Genomic DNA, 23,169 nt, shown 5'->3' with positions numbered 1-23,169 from the left:
GAAGTTCAATCTTGGTTTCATCAGACCAGAGAATTTTGTTTCTCATGGTCTGAGATTCCTTTAGGTGCCTTTAGGCAAACTCCAAGTGGGCTGTCATGTGCCTTTTACTGAGGTGTGGCTTCCGTCTAGCCACTCTACCATAAAAGCCTTATTGGTGGAGTGCTGTAGAGATGGTTGTCCTTCTGTAAGTTTATCCCATCTCCACAGAGGAACTCTGGAGCTCTGTCAGAGTGACCATCGGGTTCTTGGTCACCTCCCTGACCAAGACCCTTCTCCCCCGATTTCTCAGTTTGGCCGAGCGGCCAACTCGAGGAAGAGTCTTGGTGGTTCCTAACTTCTTCCATTTAAGAATGATGGAGGTCACTGTGTTCTTGGGGACCTTCAATGCTGCAGACATTTTTTTGTACCCTTCCCCAGATCTGTGCCTCGACACAATCTTGTCTCGCAGCTCTACAGACAATTCCTTCGACCTCATTGCTTGGTTTCTGCTCTGACATGCATTGTCAATTGTGGGACCTTATATAGACAGGTGTGTACCTTTCCAAATCATGTCCAATCAATTGAATTTACCACAGGTGGACTCCAATCAAGTTGATCAATGGAAACAGGATGCACCTGATCTCAATTTTGAATCTCGTAGCAAAGGGTCTGAATACTTAAGAAAATAAGGTATTTCTGCTTTATTTTTTATAAATGTGAAACATTTTCTAGAAACCTGTTTTTGCTTCGTCATTATGGGGTATTGTGTTTAGATTGATAAGGAAATTGTTTAATTTAATCCATTTTAGAATAAGGCTGTAACGTAACAAAATGTGTAAAAAGTCAAGGGGTCTGAATACTTTCTGAACTGTAACAGTCAAACATTTCAATGGTTCCAATGTTTCATAAAAGTGCAATGAACAGTCAGAGGAAAGAAAAATGTGCAGGTAAAGACACCTCACAATGAACATGTGTTATCAACATTTATTCTTTTATATAAAGGCAGATAAAATGTACAATCCCTAGAATATTAAAAAAACACGTTTCAGAAGGTTCATTTACAGTATATGAATGGGTCCACTTGAGCATAGCACAACAATTTTCTTAATGCTTTTCAAAACATGGAAAACAAAATAAAAATGTATTTTCCCCTCAGAGTGGATATTAGCATCAAGCTCAGAAGTAACAATAATGGTAGGATTATTTCAGCTCCTAACTGATATACAAAGTAATTGATATTGCGAAAACTACTTTATAGGGCAATTCCATGGTAACGGAATTACGCTGAGATTCTGATTTTTTCATTTAAAAATGTGTGCCAAACCAAAACCATTGATTTCCTAAGTTTAACAAACCATACAACTATATACACAATGACTACTTTGAACAATTTACACAGTAAATGAAATAAAAACACATTTACTGGAAAAACTGTGCAGATGCTAAGTTGGGTAACAGAATTACAGTATAAAACTCAGTTTTATTCTGTTACCACAATTTGGATCTGCACAGTTCTTTCTGTAAATGTGTTTTTGTAAAATCCTCTGTGGAAATTGTTAAAAGGTGGTCCTTGTGCATAGAGTTACCATGGAATTGCCCTTTAACAACTTCATAACAGATGTAATGTGGCAAATTTCAAAACCATGACAAAACCATATTTTATGTAGAGATGGAGGACATAGTTTCAAATGTCTTTCTGTCATCCTATAACTAATGACCAGGGACTACTGTTGCTCAGAAATCCAGACTGCTCTCTGTTAGACAGTGGTGGCTGCTTCGGGTGATGTATTGTTCTTATGTTGAAGTTGTAATTCAGTCATATTTTATTCACCTAAGAGTGGAATATACAATGCCTGTATTCATACCCCTTGACTTATACCAGTGTGTTGTGTTACAGCCTGAATTCAAATTTGATTAAATAAATCATTCTCACCTATCTACACACAATACCCTCTTACGACAAAGTGAAAACATGTTTTTAGAAAAACATTTTTTTTTACTGAAAATGAAACACCCATAACTAATTTACAAAAGTATTCACACCTCTTTGCTATGACATTCAAAATTGAGCTCGAGTGCATCCAATTTACTTCGATCATCTTTGAGATGTTGCTACAACTTGATTGGAGTCCACCTGTGGCCAATTCAATTGTTTGTGGAGATGATTTAGAAAGAAACACACCTGTCTATATAAGGTCCTACAGTTGACAGTACATGTCAGAGCAGAAACTATACCATGAAGTCCAAGGAATTGTCCGTAGAGCTCCAGGACTGTGATGAGACATATCTGGGGAAGGGTATAAAACAATTTATAGTGTGTTGAATGTTTGATTGAGCACAGTGGTCTCAATCATTGGGAAAATGCAAAAATATGGAACTACCCTGACTTTGGCTAGAGCTGGCCGTCCGACCAAACTGAGCAACCGGGCAAGAAGGACCTTGATCAGGCAGGAGAACAAGAACCCAATGACCACTCCAACAGAACTACGGAGTTCCTTGGCTGAGATGGGAGAACCTGCCAGAAGGATAACAGTCTCTATGGCACCTCACCAATCTGGGCTTTATGGGAGAGTGACCAGATGGAAACACAAGGGAATTCTGCCCTATGTTCAACACAAGGGAATTCTGCCCTATGTTCATACAAGAGACCACGGGAAACTTCCTTGATCAGGGGTTAGTTTGTTTAATAAGGATTGCAAGCTGGATTGCAACCTGGAGTATACACTTACAGTAATTTGCAAGTAATACACTTAGTTCAAAAGATGGTGTTTTCCCTTTTTATCCCCAACTGAGGTTCACCTCACCCAGGGTGATGTCCCTTAACTTTAATACCATATAAGCTCATAATGAATTCTTACATTTATTTAAGTCATTGTAAATTCAGGCTATAACACAACAAAATGTTGAATAAGTCAAGGGGTATGAATACTTTTTAAAGGCACTGTACAATGTGCCTCTCAATCTTCTGTCTCCAGACCTCTCCCCAAACAGCACACTGTCATGTTTTCTCCCTCTTGAGATTGTTCTTCATGTTACTTTATCAGAGTTCTATCATTTAGAAAAATACTGCCAGTTCCACACATTTAAAGTGCTTCCTTGATGTGTCTGTTATTTAATGTACCTAATTGGGAAATACATTTCTACTATGAGGAACATCAGTATGGTCTCTCCTCTGAGTTCTCATGTGCACTTTCAGATTGGTGCCAGTGCTGAATCCTTTTGTCTTTTCTCTCCTGTGTGGATCTTCATGTGCACTGACAGATTACTGGCAATGCTGAATCCTTTGCCACAATCAGGGCAGCTATGTGGTTTCTCCCCTGTGTGGGTCCTCATGTGTATTTTTAGATGTCCACTCTGAGTGAATGATTTGCCACAATCAGGGCAGCAAAATGGCTTCTCCCCTGTGTGGATCCTAATGTGTCTATTCAGAGTGCTGCCAGTGCTGAATCCTTGGCCACAATAATGACATCCATATGGTTTCTCTCTTGTGTGGCTCCTCATGTGTCTTTTTAGATTACTGTTTAAGGTGAAACCTTTACCACAAACATGACAACAAAACCTATCTACAATGTGAGTTTGGAAGTGATCTTGCATACTTTCTGTAGACTGAAAACATTTTCCACACACACCACAAATACCTTCTTCATCCTTTGTATGAATTTGCACATGTTTAATTAATGTACCCATGTGATGAAAAGACTTGCCACACACCTTACAACAACAAGGAGTAGCATGACTTTGACTGGGTGATTCCAGGAGGGACAACTGTGTAGATTTCCTACCCTTAGTTTTGATGTGGGACATTTGTCCTTTTATCATCTTTATTTTTGATTTGACTGACTTAAAACCTGAAGGAGGTCCTCCAGTCTCCATACCACTGACACTTTGACTGTTTTCACTCTGAGCTGCAGAACAGTCTGGATTTACACTAAAGAAAGGCTGAGAGACACTGGTTGGTTCTGATTCCCGATAGTCCTCTCCATCAGGTTCTGTTTTGATATTTTCAGTTGTAGTACTGGGTAGAGTTCCTCTCTCTCCGTTTCCCTCCTTTTGGTCTTGATAGAGATGTGAGGGCTGAGTTGGGTCTTCATCACGATCACTTTTCACACAGACAGGATTGAATATGAATTCTATGGCATCTGCCTCAAGCCCTTGAATCTGCTCTTCCTCCTGACGGCTCCGGAGGTCCTCCTGCTCTTCTTTAATCTGTATGGGCTCTGGGTCCTCCTGTCCCAGACTGGGGCTCCACTCCTGCTCACACTGCTGTTGCTCAGGGGGAACCTCCTCTTCGGAGAAAGAAAGAGTACGCTGCTGGAGGTCTGGAGGAAAGGAGAAAGGATAAAACAGAAAACTCAATGACATGTAGACCTACCTCCTGTCTGGTACGCCTGCAATAATTAACATCTACTAATCTAAAATAAATTAACATCTACTAATCTAAAATAAATTAACTTTAATCCTGAACTTTGTCACAAAAATAACTACATTTGACATCCAATGCCTTAAAAAATGAAGGTTGAGCTAGACAAACTTAACGAGTTAGCCGGGGGTTCCCAAAGTGGGTCCGACACTGCAGGGAGTCCGCAACCAGATCTCAAAATATAAATACAATTGTCTTTTGTATGAATATCGCTAGCAACAACAGATTACATGAATATTGGAGAAGGGATCAGTGGAAAAAGTTGAGGGTGCAATACAATACAATACAAAACAATATCATACATCCACAATTTATGTTCTTAACCTTTAGATGCACAACATGGGCCTGGGTAGCCCAATAATAAACTAAAGGAGCCTAACGTTACTCCTTATAGTCCAAGGACCTTATATGTTCCTCTTAGAGGCGAATTGGCTCAGGCTGCCAAAACAGCCAAATATTCCATCTAAATGTGAAAATACATGGTCGTGACAATGACTGAAGAGAATTCTCTCGAGAGGTAATGCGGTCGGCATTTGATGGTGAGGCATTCCAGATAGGGAGAACAAACAAAATTCAGTTCTTGTACGTTAACCATAAACACAGAGTAGTTAATCATGAAACATACACCTCCACCTTTCTTTTTCCATGCAATGTATGGAGACCCCCCCTGGCAGTAAGGATGTGGACAGTATATCCGGAGAGAGCCATGATTTTGTGAAACAGAGAATGTTAACAGTCCTCAGAGCATGCACAGACCTGCTGGCTGAAGTGTTTACAAACATATTCAATCTTTCCCTATCCCAGTCTGTTGTCCCCACTTGCTTCAAGAGGTCCACCCATTGTTCCTTGTACCCAAGAAAGCGAACGTATCTGAACTAAATGACTATTGCCCCGTAGCACTCACTTCTGTCATCATGAAGTGCTTTGAGAGGCTAGTTAAGGATCATATCCCCTCCACCTTACCCGACACCCTAGACCCACTACAATTTGCATACTGTCCCAACAGATCCACGGCGACACAATCACCATCACACTGCCCTATCCCATCTGGACAAGAGGAATACCTATGGTAGAATTCTGTTCAACGACTACAGCTCAGCCTTCAACACCATAGTGCCCTCCATGCTCATTACTAAGCTCGGGGGCCCTGGGTCTGAACTTCACCATGTGCAACTGGACTTCTTAAAGGGCCGATCCTAGGCGGTGTTAGGCAACAGCACCTCTGCTACGCTGATCCTCAACATGGGGGCCCCACAATGGTGCTTGCTCAGCCCCCTCCTGTACTCCCATGACTGCATCTCCAACTCAATCAAGCATGCAGATTACCAATAACGACAAGACAGCCAACATGGAGGAGGTGAGGGCCCTATTGGAGTGGTGCCAGGAAAATAACGTCTCCCTCAATGTCAACAAAATGAAGGAGCTGATCAAGGACTACAGGAGACAGCAGAGAGCACACCCCCATCCACATCGGCGGAGCTGCGGTGGAGACAGTCAAAAGCTTCAGGTTTCTCTGCATGCACATCACTGACAACCTGAAATGGTCCCTTCAAACAGACAGTGTGGCGAACAAGGTAAAACAGTGCCTCTTAAACATCAGAAGGCTTAAAGAAATTCAGCTTGGCCCCTAAGAACCATATGAACTTCTACAGGTGCACCATTGAGAGCATCCTGTCAGGCTGTATCACCGCTTGGTACAGCAACTGCACCATCCTCAACAGCAGGGCTCTCCAATGGGTCGTGCGGTCAACCCAACGCAGCACACTGCCTGACCTCCAGGACATCTACAACACCCGGTGTCACAGGAAGGCCAAGAAGATCATCAAGGACCTCAGCTACCCGAGCCACGGCATGTTCACCCTGCTACCATCTAGAAGGAGCAGACAGTACGTACAGGTGCATCAAAGCTGGGACCAAGACATTGAAAAACAGCTTCTATATTCAGGCCATCTGACTGTTAAATAGTCACTTCTAGCCAGCCTCCACCCAGTCACTGTTACTAGCCGGCTACCACCCTGTACTCTACCCTGCACCGTAGAGACCGCTGCCCTATGTACATAGCCATTTTAATAAATTATGCATACTGTTTTACCCACTTCATATGTATATACTGTATTCTATTCAAGGCTCATCCTATATAACTATTGCTGTAGACACATTTCCTATTCATATACTGTCCATAATGTCTATACATGTATATTCATATTCCAGACTATGACATTACTCGTCCTGATATTTCAAAATGTGTTTTGTATTGTAAGGTATTACTGCACTGTTGGTGTTAGAAACATACTTTTCGCTGCCACCTGCAATATATGTATATGCGACCAATCAAATTTGATTTGATTCTTAATTGTGGTATAATTCTAGAAACATTTCACATTTCACATATCCAAAATATACTGAGACTGTACACTGTTTTAACAGGATTTAACACAGTTTCAGCTAACAGTATTTTTCAGTGACAAGACTTTTGCGGTGGAGTGGTGTCTGGTGTCTGTCTTCCATTTACACACAGGTGTTTGGACTTACAGATAGCAATTTAGTACGGGTACACCTCGCTATTCTATCTGTTTTCTGTAAACAAGCGCTGTAACATGGAAAAATGGCAGTGTGGGAAAGCTAACCCTATAAAAAGGTGTGTAGTAATTAAACTTTAAAAAATATATATATTTCTGTGATATGACATATGTTAGTAATGTTTCCAAAACTGTACTGGGTTTTACATTTACATTTAGATTTAAGTCGTTTAGCAGACGCTCTTATCCAGACCGACTTACAAATTGGTGCATTCACCTTATGACATCCAGTAGAACAGTCACTTTACAATAGTGCATCTAAATCTTAAAGGGGGGGGGGGGTGAGAAGGATTACTTATCCTATCCTAGGTATTCCTTAAAGAGGTGGGGTTTCAGGTGTCTCCGGAAGGTGGTGATTGACTCCGCTGTCGTGAGGGAGTTTGTTCCACCATTGGGGGGCCAGAGCAGCGAACAGTTTTGACTGGGCTGAGCGGGAACTGTACTTCCTCAGTGGTAGGGAGGCGAGCAGGCCAGAGGTGGATGAACGCAGTGCCCTTGTTTGGGTGTAGGGCCTGATCAGAGCCTGGAGGTACTGAGGTGCCGTTCCCCTCACAGCTCCGTAGGCAAGCACCATGGTCTTGTAGCGGATGCGAGCTTCAACTGGAAGCCAGTGGAGAGAGCGGAGGAGCGGGGTGACGTGAGAGAACTTGGGAAGGTTGAACACCAGACGGGCTGCGGCGTTCTGGATGAGTTGTAGGGGTCTAATGGCACAGGCAGGGAGCCCAGCCAACAGCGAGTTGCAGTAATCCAGACGGGAGATGACAAGTGCCTGGATTAGGACCTGCGCCGCTTCCTGTGTGAGGCAGGGTCGTACTCTGCGGATGTTGTAGAGCATGAACCTACAGGAACGGGCCACCGCCTTGATGTTAGTTGATAACGACAGGGTGTTGTCCAGGATCACGCCAAGGTTCTTAGCGCTCTGGGAGGAGGACACAATGGAGTTGTCAACCGTGATGGCGAGATCATGGAACGGGCAGTCCTTCCCCGGGAGGAAGAGCAGCTCCGTCTTGCCGAAGTTCAGCTTGAGGTGGTGATCCATCATCCACACTGATATGTCTGCCAGACATGCAGAGATGCGATTCGCCACCTGGTCATCAGAAGGGGGAAAGGAGAAGATTAATTGTGTGTCGTCTGCATAGCAATGATAGGAGAGACCATGTGAGGTTATGACAGAGCCAAGTGACTTGGTGTATAGCGAGAATAGGAGAGGGCCTAGAACAGAGCCCTGGGGGACACCAGTGGTGAGAGCGCGTGGTGAGGAGACAGATTCTCGCCACGCCACCTGGTAGGAGCGACCTGTCAGGTAGGACGCAATCCAAGCGTGGGCTGCGCCGGAGATGCCCAACTCGGAGAGGGTGGAGAGGAGGATCTGATGGTTCACAGTATCGAAGGCAGCCGATAGGTCTAGAAGGATGAGAGCAGAGGAGAGAGAGAGTTAGCTTTAGCGGTGCGGAGCGCCTCCATGATACAGAGAAGAGCAGTCTCAGTTGAATGACTAGTCTTGAAACCTGACTGATTTGGATCAAGAAGGTCATTCTGAGAGAGATAGCGGGAGAGCTGACCAAGGACGGCACGTTCAAGAGTTTTGGAGAGAAAAGAAAGAAGGGATACTGGTCTGTAGTTGTTGACATCGGAGGGATCGAGTGTAGGTTTTTTCAGAAGGGGTGCAACTCTCGCTCTCTTGAAGACGGAAGGGACGTAGCCAGCGGTCAGGGATAAGTTGATGAGCGAGGTGAGGTAAGGGAGAAGGTCTCCGGAAATGGTCTGGAGAAGAGAGGAGGGGATAGGGTCGAGCAGGCAGGTTGTTGGGCGGCCGGCCGTCACAAGACGCGAGATTTCATCTGGAGAGAGAGGGGAGAAAGAGGTCAGAGCACAGGGTAGAGCAGTGTGAGCAGAACCAGCGGTGTCGTTTGACTTAGCAAACGAGGATCGGATGTCGTCGACCTTCTTTTCAAAATGGTTGACGAAGTCATCTGCAGAGAGGGAGGAGGGGGGAGGGGGAGGAGGATTCAGGAGGGAGGAGAAGTTGGCAAAGAGCTTCCTAGGGTTAGAGGCAGATGCTTGGAATTTAGAGTGGTAGAAAGTGGCTTTAGCAGCAGAGACAGAGGAGGAAAATGTAGAGAGGAGGGAGCGAAAGGATGCCAGGTCCGCAGGGAGGCGAGTTTTCCTCCATTTCCGCTCGGCTGCCCGGAGCCCTGTTCTGTGAGCTCGCAATGAGTCGTCAAGCCACGGAGCGGGAGGGGAGGACCGAGCCGGCCTGGAAGATAGGGGACATAGAGAGTCAAAGGATGCAGAAAGGGAGGAGAGGAGGGTTGAGGAGGCAGAATCAGGAGATAGGTTGGAGAAGGTTTGAGCAGAGGGAAGAGATGATAGGATTGAAGAGGAGAGAGTAGCGGGGGAGAGAGCGAAGGTTGGGACGGGGCGATACCATCCGAGTAGGGGCAGTGTGGGAAGTGTTGGATGATATATGCATATGTATATACTGTACTCTACATCATCGACTGCATCCTTATGTAACACATGTATCACTAGCCACTTTAACTATGCCACTTTGTTTACTTTGTCTACACACTCATCTCATATGTATATACTGTACTCGATACCATCTACTGTATGCTGCTCTGTACCATCACTCATTCATATATCCTTATGTACATGTTCCTTATCCCCTTACACTGTGTATAAGACAGTAGTTTTGGAATTGTTAGTTAGATTACTTGTTGGTTATCACTGCATTGTCGGAACTAGAAGCACAAGCATTTCGCTACACTCACATTAACATCTGCTAACCATGTGTATGTGACAAATAACATTTGATTTGATTTGATTTGAAAAGGATACAAGGTAGTGGTCGGAGACTTGGAGGGGAGTTGCAATGAGGTTAGTGGAAGAACAGCATCTAGTAAAGATGAGGTCGAGCGTATTGCCTGCCTTGTGAGTAGGGGGGGAAGGTGAGAGGGTGAGGTCAAAAGAGGAGAGGAGTGGAAAGAAGGAGGCAGAGAGGAATGAGTCAAAGGTAGACGTGGGGAGGTTAAAGTCGCCCAGAACTGTGAGATTGGTGTTTTAGTGGTCAGAGCAAGCGTCGGGGCTCTTAACAAAACTCTGGCCAGAAGATACTATCATATTTAGCGTTGATGAATGAGTTAGGGCCTGGGAGACTCACATGGATATTGGTATCCACAGTACTCCATCAATGACACATTTTTAAAACTCAATTCGTCTTGTATTCCCCCAAAATGTTGTTTTAAACATCATGCACTATAATTTGAGCTTTTAAACGGCAAGATTCTACTTATGTTTCATGGCAAAATGTGTAAACTTGAAAGAAATTAGCTTTAAAACTGCAAAACGTTATCTTTACCTCAAGGCAAACTGTGTAGAATTGCAGGAAATTTGCTTTAAAACTGCAACATGACTCTCAGTTCCATTACACAAATCAAATCTTACATGCGCCGAATACAACAGGTGTAGACTTTACCGTAAAATGCTTAAGAGCCCTTCCCAAGAATGAAGAATTAAAAACGAATAAGAATTAGCTAAAATAAAAATAAAATGGTCAAATAAAGTCTAAATACAAGGAGTTCCGATACCAAGTCAATGTGCAGGGGGACGAGGTAGCTGAGCAGTGTGCTGCTGAGGGGAGGACGGCTCATAATAATGTCTGATGTGGGGGACCGGGAGCTGTTGGGCTGTGGTTAAAGCTTTGAAGGCGTGAAGACATTGGCTTGAGGGGGCTAAACACCCTTTTCTCATCTGGACTGACCACCGCAACCTGGAGTACATCCGGGCAGTGAGGGGACTCAATCCTCATCAGGCAAGGTGGGCCATGTTCTTTAACCGTTTTGTGTTTACCTGTCCTACAGACCCGGTTCCCAGAATATGAAGGCAGACGCACTGTCCCGGCTGTATGACAGAGAGGAGTGGCCCATGGATCAGACTCCCGGCCTCCTGCCTGGTAGTCCCGGTCGTGTGGGAGCTGGACGTGGACATTGAGCAGGCATTGCATACAGAGCCCACTGCCCTCCAGTGTCCCGTCGGGCGTCTGTACGTTCCGCCTGCTGTCTGTGACCAGTTGATCTATTGGGCCCACACATTACCCTCCTCTGGTCATCCGGGGATTGGTCGGACGGTGCTCTGTCTGACTGGGAAGTATTGATGGCTCATCCTGGCAAAGAATGTGAGTGTTTGTTTCCTCCTGCTCGGTGTGCGCCCTGTGCAAGGCCCTAGGCACCTGCCCAGAGGTACAACCCTTACCCGTTCCAAAACGGCCCGAGGTCGCACCTGTCGATAGATTTCCTGATCGATCTTCCTCCCTCACAGGGTAACACCGCAATCCTGGTCGCTGTGGATCATTTCCTAAGTCCTGTTGTCTCCTCCCTTTGCCCGGTCTCCCTACGGCCCTACAGACTGCGGAGGCCTTGTTTACACATGTCTTCCGGCACTACGGGGTGCCTGAGAATATAGTGTCTGATCACGGTCCGCAGTTCACGTCGAAGGTCTGGAAGGCGTTCATGGTACGTTCCGCCGAAGTCATCTCCTTTCCTTGTTCGGCCAGCGTTCGGCGGTCGACGTCACCGGCTTTCTAGCCATCGCCGCTCCATTTCTCCATTGTTCCATTTGTTTTGTCTTGTTCCCTGCACACCTGGTTTTTTTTTTTACATGTTCGAGTGTATGCGCCAGGCTGGGTTTTTCCCCGTTATTCCGTGGCTTCTCACGAGAGATGTTTATTGTACAACATTTGCTCTATTTTTGTGACTGTTTCGCGCATAGCACTTTTACCTTTGGCTGGAGGTTTTGACGCAGTGGCGTCTGTCTGTTTTGTTTGCCTCTGCCTTAATAAAGTGTGTGCCTGTTCACAACTCTGCTCTCCTGCATCTGACTTCTCCACCAGTAGCACACACCATGACAGGGGGTGGAGGAAGCATGTTGTGGGGGGTGCTTTGCTGCAGGAGGGACTGGTGCACTTCACAAAATAGATGGCATCATGAGATCGGAAAATGATGTGGATATATTGAAGCAACATCTCAAGACATCAGTCAGGAAGTTAAAAGCTTGGTCACAAATGGAATCTTCCAAATTGACAATGACCCCAAGCATACTTCCAAAGTTGTGGCAAAATGGCTTAAGGACAACAAAATCAAGGTATTGGAGTGACCATCACAAAGCCCTGACCTCAATCCTATAGACAATGTGTGGGCTGAACTGAAAAAGCATGTGTGAGCAAGGAGGCCTACAAACCTGACTTAGTTACACCAGCTCTGTCAGGAGGAATGGGCCAAAATTCACCCAACTTATTGTGGGAAGCTTGTGGAAGGCTACCAGAAATGTTTGACCCAAGTTAAACAATTTAAAGGCAATGCTACCAAATACTAATTGAGTGTATGTAAACTTCTGACCCACTCGGGATGTGATTAAAGAAATAAAACATTCTCTATTATTCTGACATTTCACATTCTTAAAACAAAAGGTGTGATCCTAACTGACCTAAGACAGGGACATTTTTACTAGGATTAATGTCAGGAATTGTGAAAAACTGATGTATAAAACGGATGTATTTGGCTAAGGTGTATGTAGACTTCAACTGTAGGTTCTGGAGGCAGGGAGCGTGGCCCCAGTGATGTACTGCGCCGTACGCACTACACTCTTTAGTGCCTTACAGTTGGACGCCAAGCAGTTGGCATAACAAGCGGTGATGCAACCAGTCAAGCTGTATATCTTTTTGAGGATCTTCCTGAGGGGGAAGAGGCGTTGTTGTGCCCTCTCTGCGACTGTGTTGGTGTATTTGGACCATTATAGGTCCTTAGTGACACAGAGGAACTTGAAGTTCCACAACAGCATTGTCGATGGGGTTTGCTCAGCCCTCTGTTTCCAGTAGTCCAGGATCAGCTCCTTTGTCTTGCTGATTTTGAGGGAGAGGTCGTTGTCTCTGACCTCCTCCTTATAAGCTCTCATCGTCGTCGGTTTCTTACACCACAGATTATCCATTATATTGACCAGATACTGTAATGGCCGCTCTAACAATGAAAAAAAAATGTCTTCAAAAACGGAAGGCAGTCGGGAGGAGGCAAGAGCAGGTCGGACCATTCTATCTAATGAGAGGGCAGATACACATATGAACAGGCACTACTGTTTCCAATACTTACCACAGTCACAGAGTCAAAATGGTTAAGCATATGGTTAGCAGTATGGTTAAGGTAAGGTTTAAAATCACATTTTAAGAAGATACATTGTTGAAATAGGTGGGGTTTATGACTTTGTGGCTGTGGTAACTAGTGACGACTAGGCACACTACTGATAAGAGTTTTCTCTCAAAGTTGCTGGGATGTCGTGTCCTACTTATATCAGTACACTTGTAACAACCTAATCTTTACGAAACTTTTAGATCAAATAAGACATTTATTTTTATGTGAACCATATTCAACACTCTTATTGACCTCCATATAAAACTCCTCGCTTGGTGAGCCATTTTGGGCCCAGTTATCCCTCTCCCTTTGCCTCTTCCTCTCTGATTACATATAAGAGTCATTGGATGAAGGCGTCTTCTGTACAGGGGAGTTTTGTTAAGTGCCCTGCCGCTCGGTCTGAACATTAACATCGCTTGCGGTACAGTTATGGAAGCATAAGGGCCTTATCTTTCATAACAGCAAGAAAACATTTTCAAAAAACATAAAAAGTAAAATTGATAAAGGTGTGTATGGGTTTAGGGTTGGTGTTCCCACACGGCCATATCTCCATGTTACAGCGCGTTTACAGAAGACCGAGGGACCACCTGCGCTACTTAGCTATCTATAGCATGCTCCAAACATCTGTGTGTAATGGAAGAAATCGGCTACAACTGTGATAAAGCAGGTTAGTGGGTAAGTTTTGCATTTGTGAAATTATTTTGATGTAAAAAAAAAATCAAAAATAATAATTAATATCATATATACGCTGAGTTTACAAAACATTACAGACTGACCAGGTGAATCCAGGTGAAAGCTATGATCCCTTATTGATGTCAATTGTTAAATCCACTTCAAACAGTATAGATGAAGGGGAGATGACAGGTTTGTAAGTCGCTCTGGATAAGAGCGTCTGCTAAATGACTTAAATGTAAATGTAAATGTAAAGTAAAGGGCTTTATGTTTCTAGAACCGTTTCGCAATAGAGAATCGATTCACGTTTAGATGGAGTATTTGGCTGCCAGAGTCAGTCTACCTTTGAAAATAACACAAGGTCCATGGACCTTAAAGAGTAACGGTAAAGTTTGGCTCCTTAAAATCCTATTTATAGGCTCCGTATGGAGGGTGTTTCGCAATTACGGAGCCTCCGCCTGCAGAGGCCAAATTGAGCTCCGTACCGCATCGCTGTGCACCTCCCAAATGTCGTAACAATGTGGAGGGCTCCTTATTGCTCCGCATTGACATGATTGGTTGACGGTAGGAGGAGTCGGGAGGTCCTGTATAAACACAAACTCACTTCAGTGACAACTTCCTTGAAACTACTCAGAATGGTAACCTGCTCTGATTGGGCTACAGTGTTGAGTAGTGTGAGGACAGGCATGTTGGATAGGGGAGACTTGTAGAGATGATGGTGCTGTTAATGGGATGGAAGTGGTGATAAGCGTTTGCTGGTTTCCTGCCCATGTAGGTGTAGAGGGTAATGAGAAGGCTGGTGTGATGGCTAAGAGTCCGGTGAGGCAAGAGGGGGTAAATATTCAGGTCTTGCTGGGCCGCAGTAGTAAGGGGAGACGTGCACCGGTCAGTAAAGGAAGAGGTGAGCAGTATGGGATGTAGGACAGAGGAAGTTGTGTGGATTAGACTACAGTTTGGGCACACATGTTTGAATGCCATGTTGTGGATGATCGGGAGACATTAAACAGGTCTGTGTGATGAGCGTTTAGTGGAGGAAACGGTGGACATGTGTTGATATTTTGTGAACTGTATGAGATTGTGTGAAAGGGTTAGAGGCTGGACGGGTTTGGGGGGGGCCGGGGGAGTGGTGTTTAGGGCTCTATTTCACCTTTTTAGAGGAACAGGGCTTGTTGATGAAGAACATTTTATGTAGGTAGGCCATGACTGTCCCCACACTCCAGTACAGTAGACTGTGGTGTATGCACATAAAATGGATGCGATCCGCCAACCCAATCTCAAAGTAACAGAAGACAACTTCCTTCACAACAGCTCTGCACTGCTACGTGAAGCGCAAGAAGTATGAATGCCCTGACTTTTGCCATAACACTGTAAATGCTGCACGGCCAATGCAGACGTCGGATACATCTCTCCGCCCTAACAATGGGAGTCGTTGTCCACAAACCCGCTTATCCATTCTAATATAATAATAATATATGCCATTTAGCAGACGCTTTTATCCAAAGCGACTTACAGTCATGTGTGCATACATTCTACGTATGGGTGGTCCCGGGGATCGAACCCACTACCCTGGCGTTACAAGCGCCATGCTCTACCAACTGAGCTACAGAAGGATTGGATTGGAGGACCAAAAAAAGCCAATACCGATTAATTGGCCGGTGTGTGTGATATATATATATATATATATATATAATAATGACAATTACAACAATACTGAATGAACACTTATTTTAACTTAATATAATACAGAAATAAAATCTATTTAGTCTCAAATAAATAATGAAACATGCTCAATTTAGTTTAAATAATGCAAATACACAGTGTTGGAGAAGAAAGTAAAAATGCAATATGTGCCATGTAAAAAAGCTAAACATTTTAGTTCCTTGCTCAGAACATTTGAAAGCTGGTGGTTCAATATTCCCAGCTCTTCAATATTCCCAGTTAAGAAGTTTTAGCTTGTCATTATAGGAATTATGACGCGTCGACTATTTCTCTCTCTACCATTTCTATTTCATATATCTTTGACTATGGGATGTTCTAATAGGCACTTTAGTATTGCCAGCCTAATCTCAGGAGTTGATAGGCTTGAAGTAATAAACAGAGCTGTGATTCAAGCATTACTAAGAGCTGCTAGCAAACGCAGTAAAGTTCGAATGAATGCTTACGAGCCTGCTGCTGCCTAGCACTGCTCAGTCAGACTGCTCTATCAAATATCAAATCATATACTTAATTATAATAAACACAGAAATACGAGCCTTTGGTCATTAATATGGTAAAATCCGGAAACTATCATTTCGAAAAAACAAAATGTTTATTCTTTCAGTGAAATACGGGACCATTCCGTATTGTATTGAATGGGTGGCAACCCTCAGTCTAAATATTGCTGTTACACTGCACAATCTTCAATGTTATGTCATAATTATGTAAAATTCGGACGAATTAGTTTGCAACGAGCCAGGCGGCCCAAACTGTTGCATATACCGACTCTGCATGCAATGAACGCAAGAGAAGCGACACAATTTCCCTAGTTAATATTTCCTGTTAACATGAATTTCTTTGTGTATTGATTTTAAGAAAGGCATCGATTGTACTTTTGTTAAATCATCACCCATTTGGCGAAGTAGGTTGTGATTCGATGATAAATTAACAAGCACCGCATTGATTATATGCAACGCAGGACAAGATAGTTAACCTAGTAATATCATCAACCATGTGTAGTTAACTAGTGATTGTGTGAAGATTGATTTCTTTATAAGATAAGTTTATTGCTAGCTAGCAACTTACCTTGGCTCCTTGCTGCACTCGGGTAACAGCAGTTTCCTCGTAGAATGCAACGTAATCGGCGTCCAAAAATGCAGATTACCGATTGTTATGAAAACTTGAAATCGGTCGACCTCTAGTGGATACATCTCATTACTGTAATCCTGTTTTGAATATTCAATGAGGGTTGTTGACGTCAACCGCTTGTATTCAATGGAGAGAGATGCTATGCTATTAGCCTCAACTATGAATATGCAAAGCCATCTCGAGACAACTCCGATAAAAAGTGTTTTTTTCCTAGTTGCTGGGATGTGATGTGTCCTACTTATATCAGTACACTCGTAACAAATGAAGCATTATGAAACTTCATATAATCCTCAAGTAGCAAATAAGCCATACATTTTTTGTTGATCTCCATACATTCTGTAATAGAGAATTATCAATGGAAATAGTTGGTTTTCAGTTCAACATCTGGTAGGAATGTCAATCCTGAACTCATAACTACGTGTTGCACTTTCTCATTGGTCCAACCTGAAATAGGATACTTGTTATTTGGCCATTGGCCCAGTTTTATTGCAAGGAATTCTAATTGGTCAACCACAGGCTAGGGCTGGGTTCTAAAACTACATCCTGGCCCTTTGTTCTGTGGAGAGAATCACAAGAGAGAATCACTGAGGACAGGGAAGCATGAACATCTACCTCCCCACATGAACCTATTTTCCTCCCTTGGCAGTAAAGATAACAGAGTAAGAGCAAGTATGCTGCGCCAACCACAACTTACGCTGACGAAAGCCATAGACATAAGCAGAGCAATCGGACAGACGTAGATCCAATTTTAAAAAGATGAACACTGTCCCTAAACAGGCATAATCTGTTAATTATGCCACTCAGAACAAATAGAGACCATGTCGATAGAAAATGGAAACATAATTCATCGGACAGCGATCTAAGGCTGAAAAATACTAAAGAAGGGTGCATGTACTGTGGATCAACACACGCAAGAGCCAAAAGCCCAGCATATGGGGTTATATGCAAATTCTGTGGAGAAAAAAAAAATGTTTTGCTGAAGTGTGCAGACAAAGACAAAGTAAGCATGTCAATCTGCTAGAACAGGATACATGCAGTGATCATAATGATGATGAAGAAGCGGACATGCTATACATGACAGATGTTATTTCTGTTCAAAGTGGCAAAGATAAATGGTTTACAAACTTAAAGCTTATCCTACTATCATGTGATAACTGTGATTATGATCCAAGCAGCACTATCAAATGCCAGTTAGACAGTGGCTCAACTGTCAATATACTCAGCTACAGAGACTTTATGCAAGTAATGTAGGATGGAGATGCAAAGCCCAACCAAGCAAGGCAAGGCGAAGGCTGTACGGTGGCTCGGTTATTACTCCAGTAGGGGAGTGTGAACTACAAGCCAATCATGATGGGGAAACGTGCTAAAGTGGTGAAAACCTTGCAAAAGCCTCTCATTCAGCAGAAACTTGTGAAAAGCATAAGTTGCTACAGCTCAACCACCAACATGTCATTCATCATGTTAGCACTAAATAAAAACAAAAGGTTCCATCAGACTTGAACACCTCAGAGGCAATAATGAAACAGTTTGATGGCGTTTTTGAAGGGATGGGGGCTCTGCCAGGTGAGCTCCACCTTGTGGTGGATGAACCTGTTAGACATTTACATTTTACATTTAAGTCATTTAGCAGACGCTCTTATCCAGAGCGACTTACAAATTGGTGCATTCACCTTATGACATCCAGTGGAACAACCACTTTACAATAGTGCATCTAAATATTTTAAGGGGGGTGAGAAGGATTACTTTATCCTATCCTAGGTATTCCTTAAAGAGGTGGGGTTTCAGGTGTCTCCGGAAGGTGGTGATTGACTCCGCTGTCCTGGCGTCGTGAGGGAGTTTGTTCCACCATTGGGGAGCCAGAGCAGCGAACAGTTTTGACTGAGCTGAGCGGGAACTGTACTTCCTCAGTGGTAGGGAGGCGAGCAGGCCAGAGGTGGATGAACGCAGTGCCCTTATTTGGGTGTAGGGCCTGATCAGAGCCTGGAGGTACTGAGGTGCCGTTCCCCTCACAGCTCCGTAGGCAAGCACCATGGTCTTGTAGCGGATGCGAGCTTCAACTGGAAGCCAGTGGAGAGAGCGGAGGAGCGGGGTGACGTGAGAGAACTTGGGAAGGTTGAACACTAGACGGGCTGCGGCGTTCTGGATGAGTTGTAGGGGTTTAATGGCACAGGCAGGGAGCCCAGCCAACAGCGAGTTGCAGTAATCCAGACGGGAGATGACAAGTGCCTGGATTAGGACCTGCGCCGCGCTTCCTGTGTGAGGCAGGGTCGTACTCTGCGGATGTTGTAGAGCATGAACCTACAGGAACGGGCCACCGCCTTGATGTTAGTTGAGAACGACAGTTTGTTGTCCAGGATCACGCCAAGGTTCTTAGCGCTCTGGGAGGAGGACACAATGGAGTTGTCAACCGTGATGGCGAGATCATGGAACGGGCAGTCCTTCCCCGGGAGGAAGAGCAGCTCCGTCTTGCCGAAGTTCAGCTTGAGGTGGTGATCCGTCATCCACACTGATATGTCTGCCAGACATGCAGAGATGCGATTCGCCACCTGGTCATCAGAAGGGGGAAAGGAGAAGATTAATTGTGTGTCGTCTGCATAGCAATGATAGGAGAGACCATGTGAGGTTATGACAGAGCCAAGTGACTTGGTGTATAGCGAGAATAGGAGAGGGCCTAGAACAGAGCCCTGGGGGACACCAGTGGTGAGAGCGCGTGGTGAGGAGACAGATTCTCGCCACGCCACCTGGTAGGAGCGACCTGTCAGGTAGGACGCAATCCAAGCGTGGGCCGCGCCGGAGATGCCCAACTCGGAGAGGGTGGAGAGGAGGATCTGATGGTTCACAGTATCGAAGGCAGCCGATAGGTCTAGAAGGATGAGAGCAGAGGAGAGAGAGTTAGCTTTAGCGGTGCGGAGCGCCTCCGTGATACAGAGAAGAGCAGTCTCAGTTGAATGACTAGTCTTGAAACCTGACTGATTTGGATCAAGAAGGTCATTCTGAGAGAGATAGCGGGAGAGCTGACCAAGGACGGCACGTTCAAGAGTTTTGGAGAGAAAAGAAAGAAGGGATACTGGTCTGTAGTTGTTGACATCGGAGGGATCGAGTGTAGGTTTTTTCAGAAGGGGTGCAACTCTCGCTCTCTTGAAGACGGAAGGGACGTAGCCAGCGGTCAGGGATAAGTTGATGAGCGAGACCAGTTCAACAGCTTCCCCGTCGAATCCCCATTCCACTGAAGAAAACCATACTAAAGGCTGTTGATTCAATGGAGGAACAGGGTGTCATTACAAAGGCCACAACCTACTATGTGGATAAGCAACATGGGTTGTGGTGGGAAAGCCTGGCAAAATAAGTCTGCCTCGATCCAAGTGCTCTGAACAAAGCTTTATGTAGGGCACATTACCAAATGCCATTGAAGAGATACTGCCAAGCCTGGTAAAAGCTAAAATCTTTTCGGTTATGGATGCAAAAATTGGGTACGTACATACATGGGACATATTTTGACAGCTGAAGACCTGAAGCCACCACCTACAGATGCAAGATGTGATGCAAGTGACAAACGCCTAGGGGCAGCACTCCTGCAGAAGGGGCAGGACATTGCATTTGCTTCATGGACATTGATACCCACGGAGCAAGGATATGCCCAAATTGAAAAGAAGTGCCAAGCCATAGTGTTTGCCTGTGATCATTTTGATCAATACCTTCAAAGTAGACACTCTATCACAATGCACACTGATCACAAGCCGCTTGAGGTTATCTTCAAAAACCATATTCTGTCTGCCCCGAAGCGACGTTAAAGGATGATGCTAAAGCTTCAGCATGATCAACTACTGGTAGTATACAAGAATGGAACAGCGCTTCACATTGCAGATTTCTTGTCTCGAGAAGCACTACCAACAACTAGACACCCGCAATATCGGACAAATGAGACAGTATATGCTGTACAGGCAGAGTTTGAAGATGTGAACCATGCTACTGATCAAAACATCTCCCAGCAGACACAGGATACTATTAAAACTCATTCCGCAGAGGACAATACTTCTCGAATGTTTCAGTCTTTTATCCTAAGAGGCTGTCCCGGACACAAGAAAGAGTACGTCCATCCTGGTGATGGACTACTGGACATACAGAGCCAAACTCACAATGCAGGAAGAGGTTGTCTACAAAGGCAACAGGGTGGTAGTGCCAGAAACTCTACGCCCAATGATTCTCACTCATATCCATGCAGGGCACTCAGGGGTCGAAGCCAGTCTCAGGAAAGTCAGAGACTCAGTATGAAAAGAAATGAAACATTTTGTGGCTGTGTGCAGAATATGTAATGCTAATCTACCTAAACAGCAAACAGAAACGCTGCAGCCACATGACAACCAACACGTCCTTGGTTTAAAGTCGGAATGGATCTGTTCACAGTAAATCATGTTCCTTTGCTGATTATGGTGGGCTACTATTCAGATTTTTGGGAGGGGAAGAAAGTGATGGACACAACAGCCACTTGCATCATCGACTGTTGTAAGCAGCAGTTTAGCAGATATGTCATACCTGACAGTGGTGTAGTTATGGATAATGGGCCACAGTTTGAATCAAGACTTTGCAGAAAGGGTCGGTTATTATATCTGTCTGCTTTGTGTTATGGATAGGCTTAGTCCCAGCATTCTGTTATGGTTGGTCACAAGGTTTGTGAGCTATGATGTTTTTCCCAGATTCCCAGTTCCATCATGTGGCCACTTCACCATGTCAGAGTAATGGTAAGGCGGAGTCAACAGTGAAAATAGCAGTGAAAACTCATCACAAAGGCAATGCAGGAATGTACAGATGTGTGGCAAGCCATTTTTGCGTGGAGAAATACTCCCACAGAAGGCTTTCGGCAGCAGTCCTGTACAGCACTTCATGTCTAGACGCACACGCTCTCTGTTGCCAACAACTCCCAAGCTCCTCGCACCAAAAGTCATTGGGGATGTTCAGGTACACGAACGTGCATGTCAGGACAAGTCAAAACAGTACTATGACCAGCATGCAAAAATAATCTGCCTGTAATAAAACAAGGCCATGCTATTAGTGTGCTCCTGTCACCTCACGCCAGGGATGCCACATGGAGTCTTGGCACATGCATAGGGCACATCAGCGCAAGGTCATATGAAGTGGAAGTAAAGGGCCAAAAGTATTGAAGAAACCATAAGGACATGCGCCCAGTTTAGGAGAGCATAGGGCACAGGAGGGCCACTTGGAAGACTGGGAATATCCTCTGGATGGTGTGGCCAGGACACATAATGAGGAGACTGGGAAGACCCCACCAGGGCAGTTCTCTGCCGACTGTGCCTTCACAATTTCAGAAGGCTGTGGAAGAGCCAGGAGAGGACCTGAGGACCCCAGAGGTGCCCAATATGGTACCAGTGCAACACACTAGGACACGGGCTAACGTAAGACCGCCCCTGCGGTATGGGGACGGTATGATGTCCCTTAAGAGATGGACGTTTGTTTTTTTGACCTTATATAAACATTTATAAAAAAAGAGTGATAATATAAATAGGTATTTTTACTGTGGTATTAAAATGGTATGAAGTGCTCGAGCTAATTATATATGAAAAGGAAAATGTTAAGATAATGGACGAAATGCCAACCCAGAGATGGCGCTAGTGGGGCCCCTATCTAGGATATATAAAACAGCTGCATTATGAGTGTCTGATTAGGATGTTGTGACCTGTAACGTGTTATACCTGAGCAAAGGATTATGCTTGAACTTTACCAAACGTCCCGACGTGAGTTAAACACATACAAACAGTGGGCGAAACAACGAAAAAACGCCACCTGCTGGAGGTAGACAGATTTTACACCGAGTTGGGCCTCTCTCACCTGCTCTGGGCATGTTAATCTCAGGTTGAAGAACAATGTCGAGCAGCCTCTGTAGACGGACAACTTCCTCCTGATACTCTGCTACCGTTTTTTCAACGACCCCGAATATCTCCTCAGCAGCAGCTGTTAATCTCTCGTTGAGAAAAACCCTCAACAACCGTATTTGAGACATGTTTAGACAATTTAAATTGATAAGCTAGCCGTGTTGCTTTAGATATCCATACCGCTACTAAACAGGCAAGAATAACTATGTACTTCCGAGTTACGAATCGTTGGAATCCTTCAAAATAAGAGTACCGTCCTATATACGTTGTAAATTAATAATTAGGGCGAGAATTATGGAGAATGTTCACAATTATCGATCTGTTTTATACTAGTTAGTACACCGAATAATTAAAAGTATTTCCATAAGAAACTGTGATTTGACCCATTTCATATGTATATACTGTATTCTAGTCAAGCCCATCCTATTAGACTATTGCTGAACATACTGTACACTATTTTATCCTATGTATTCTTTATATATACTACATATTCTATCCACATACTCTCCATAATCTTTATACATCCCATCACATATATATACATATTTATACTCCGGACTCCGACATTGCTCATCCTAATATTTCTTAATTCCATTCTTTTACTT

At 44.3% G+C, this 23,169-nt stretch overlaps 1 protein-coding gene across 1 annotated transcript; it reads right to left on the bottom strand.

The window, feature by feature from the left end:
* Nucleotides 1-955: 955 nt before the first annotated feature.
* Nucleotides 956-23,135, bottom strand: LOC124019394 (zinc finger protein 3 homolog). Its single transcript, XM_046334709.1, has 2 exons — nt 22,521-23,135; nt 956-4,298 (listed from the first exon to the last, which is right to left on the bottom strand). The coding sequence occupies exons 1-2, from the start codon at nt 22,690-22,692 to the stop codon at nt 3,172-3,174; spliced, it is 1,299 nt and encodes a 432-aa protein (XP_046190665.1). The 5' UTR covers nt 22,693-23,135; the 3' UTR covers nt 956-3,171.
* Nucleotides 23,136-23,169: the final 34 nt, after the last annotated feature.

This window comes from Oncorhynchus gorbuscha, unplaced genomic scaffold (genome assembly GCF_021184085.1).
Source record: "Oncorhynchus gorbuscha isolate QuinsamMale2020 ecotype Even-year unplaced genomic scaffold, OgorEven_v1.0 Un_scaffold_9:::fragment_2:::debris, whole genome shotgun sequence".
Classification (NCBI taxonomy): Eukaryota; Metazoa; Chordata; class Actinopteri; order Salmoniformes; family Salmonidae; genus Oncorhynchus; species Oncorhynchus gorbuscha.
This window is presented reverse-complemented; position numbering and strand designations above follow the sequence as displayed.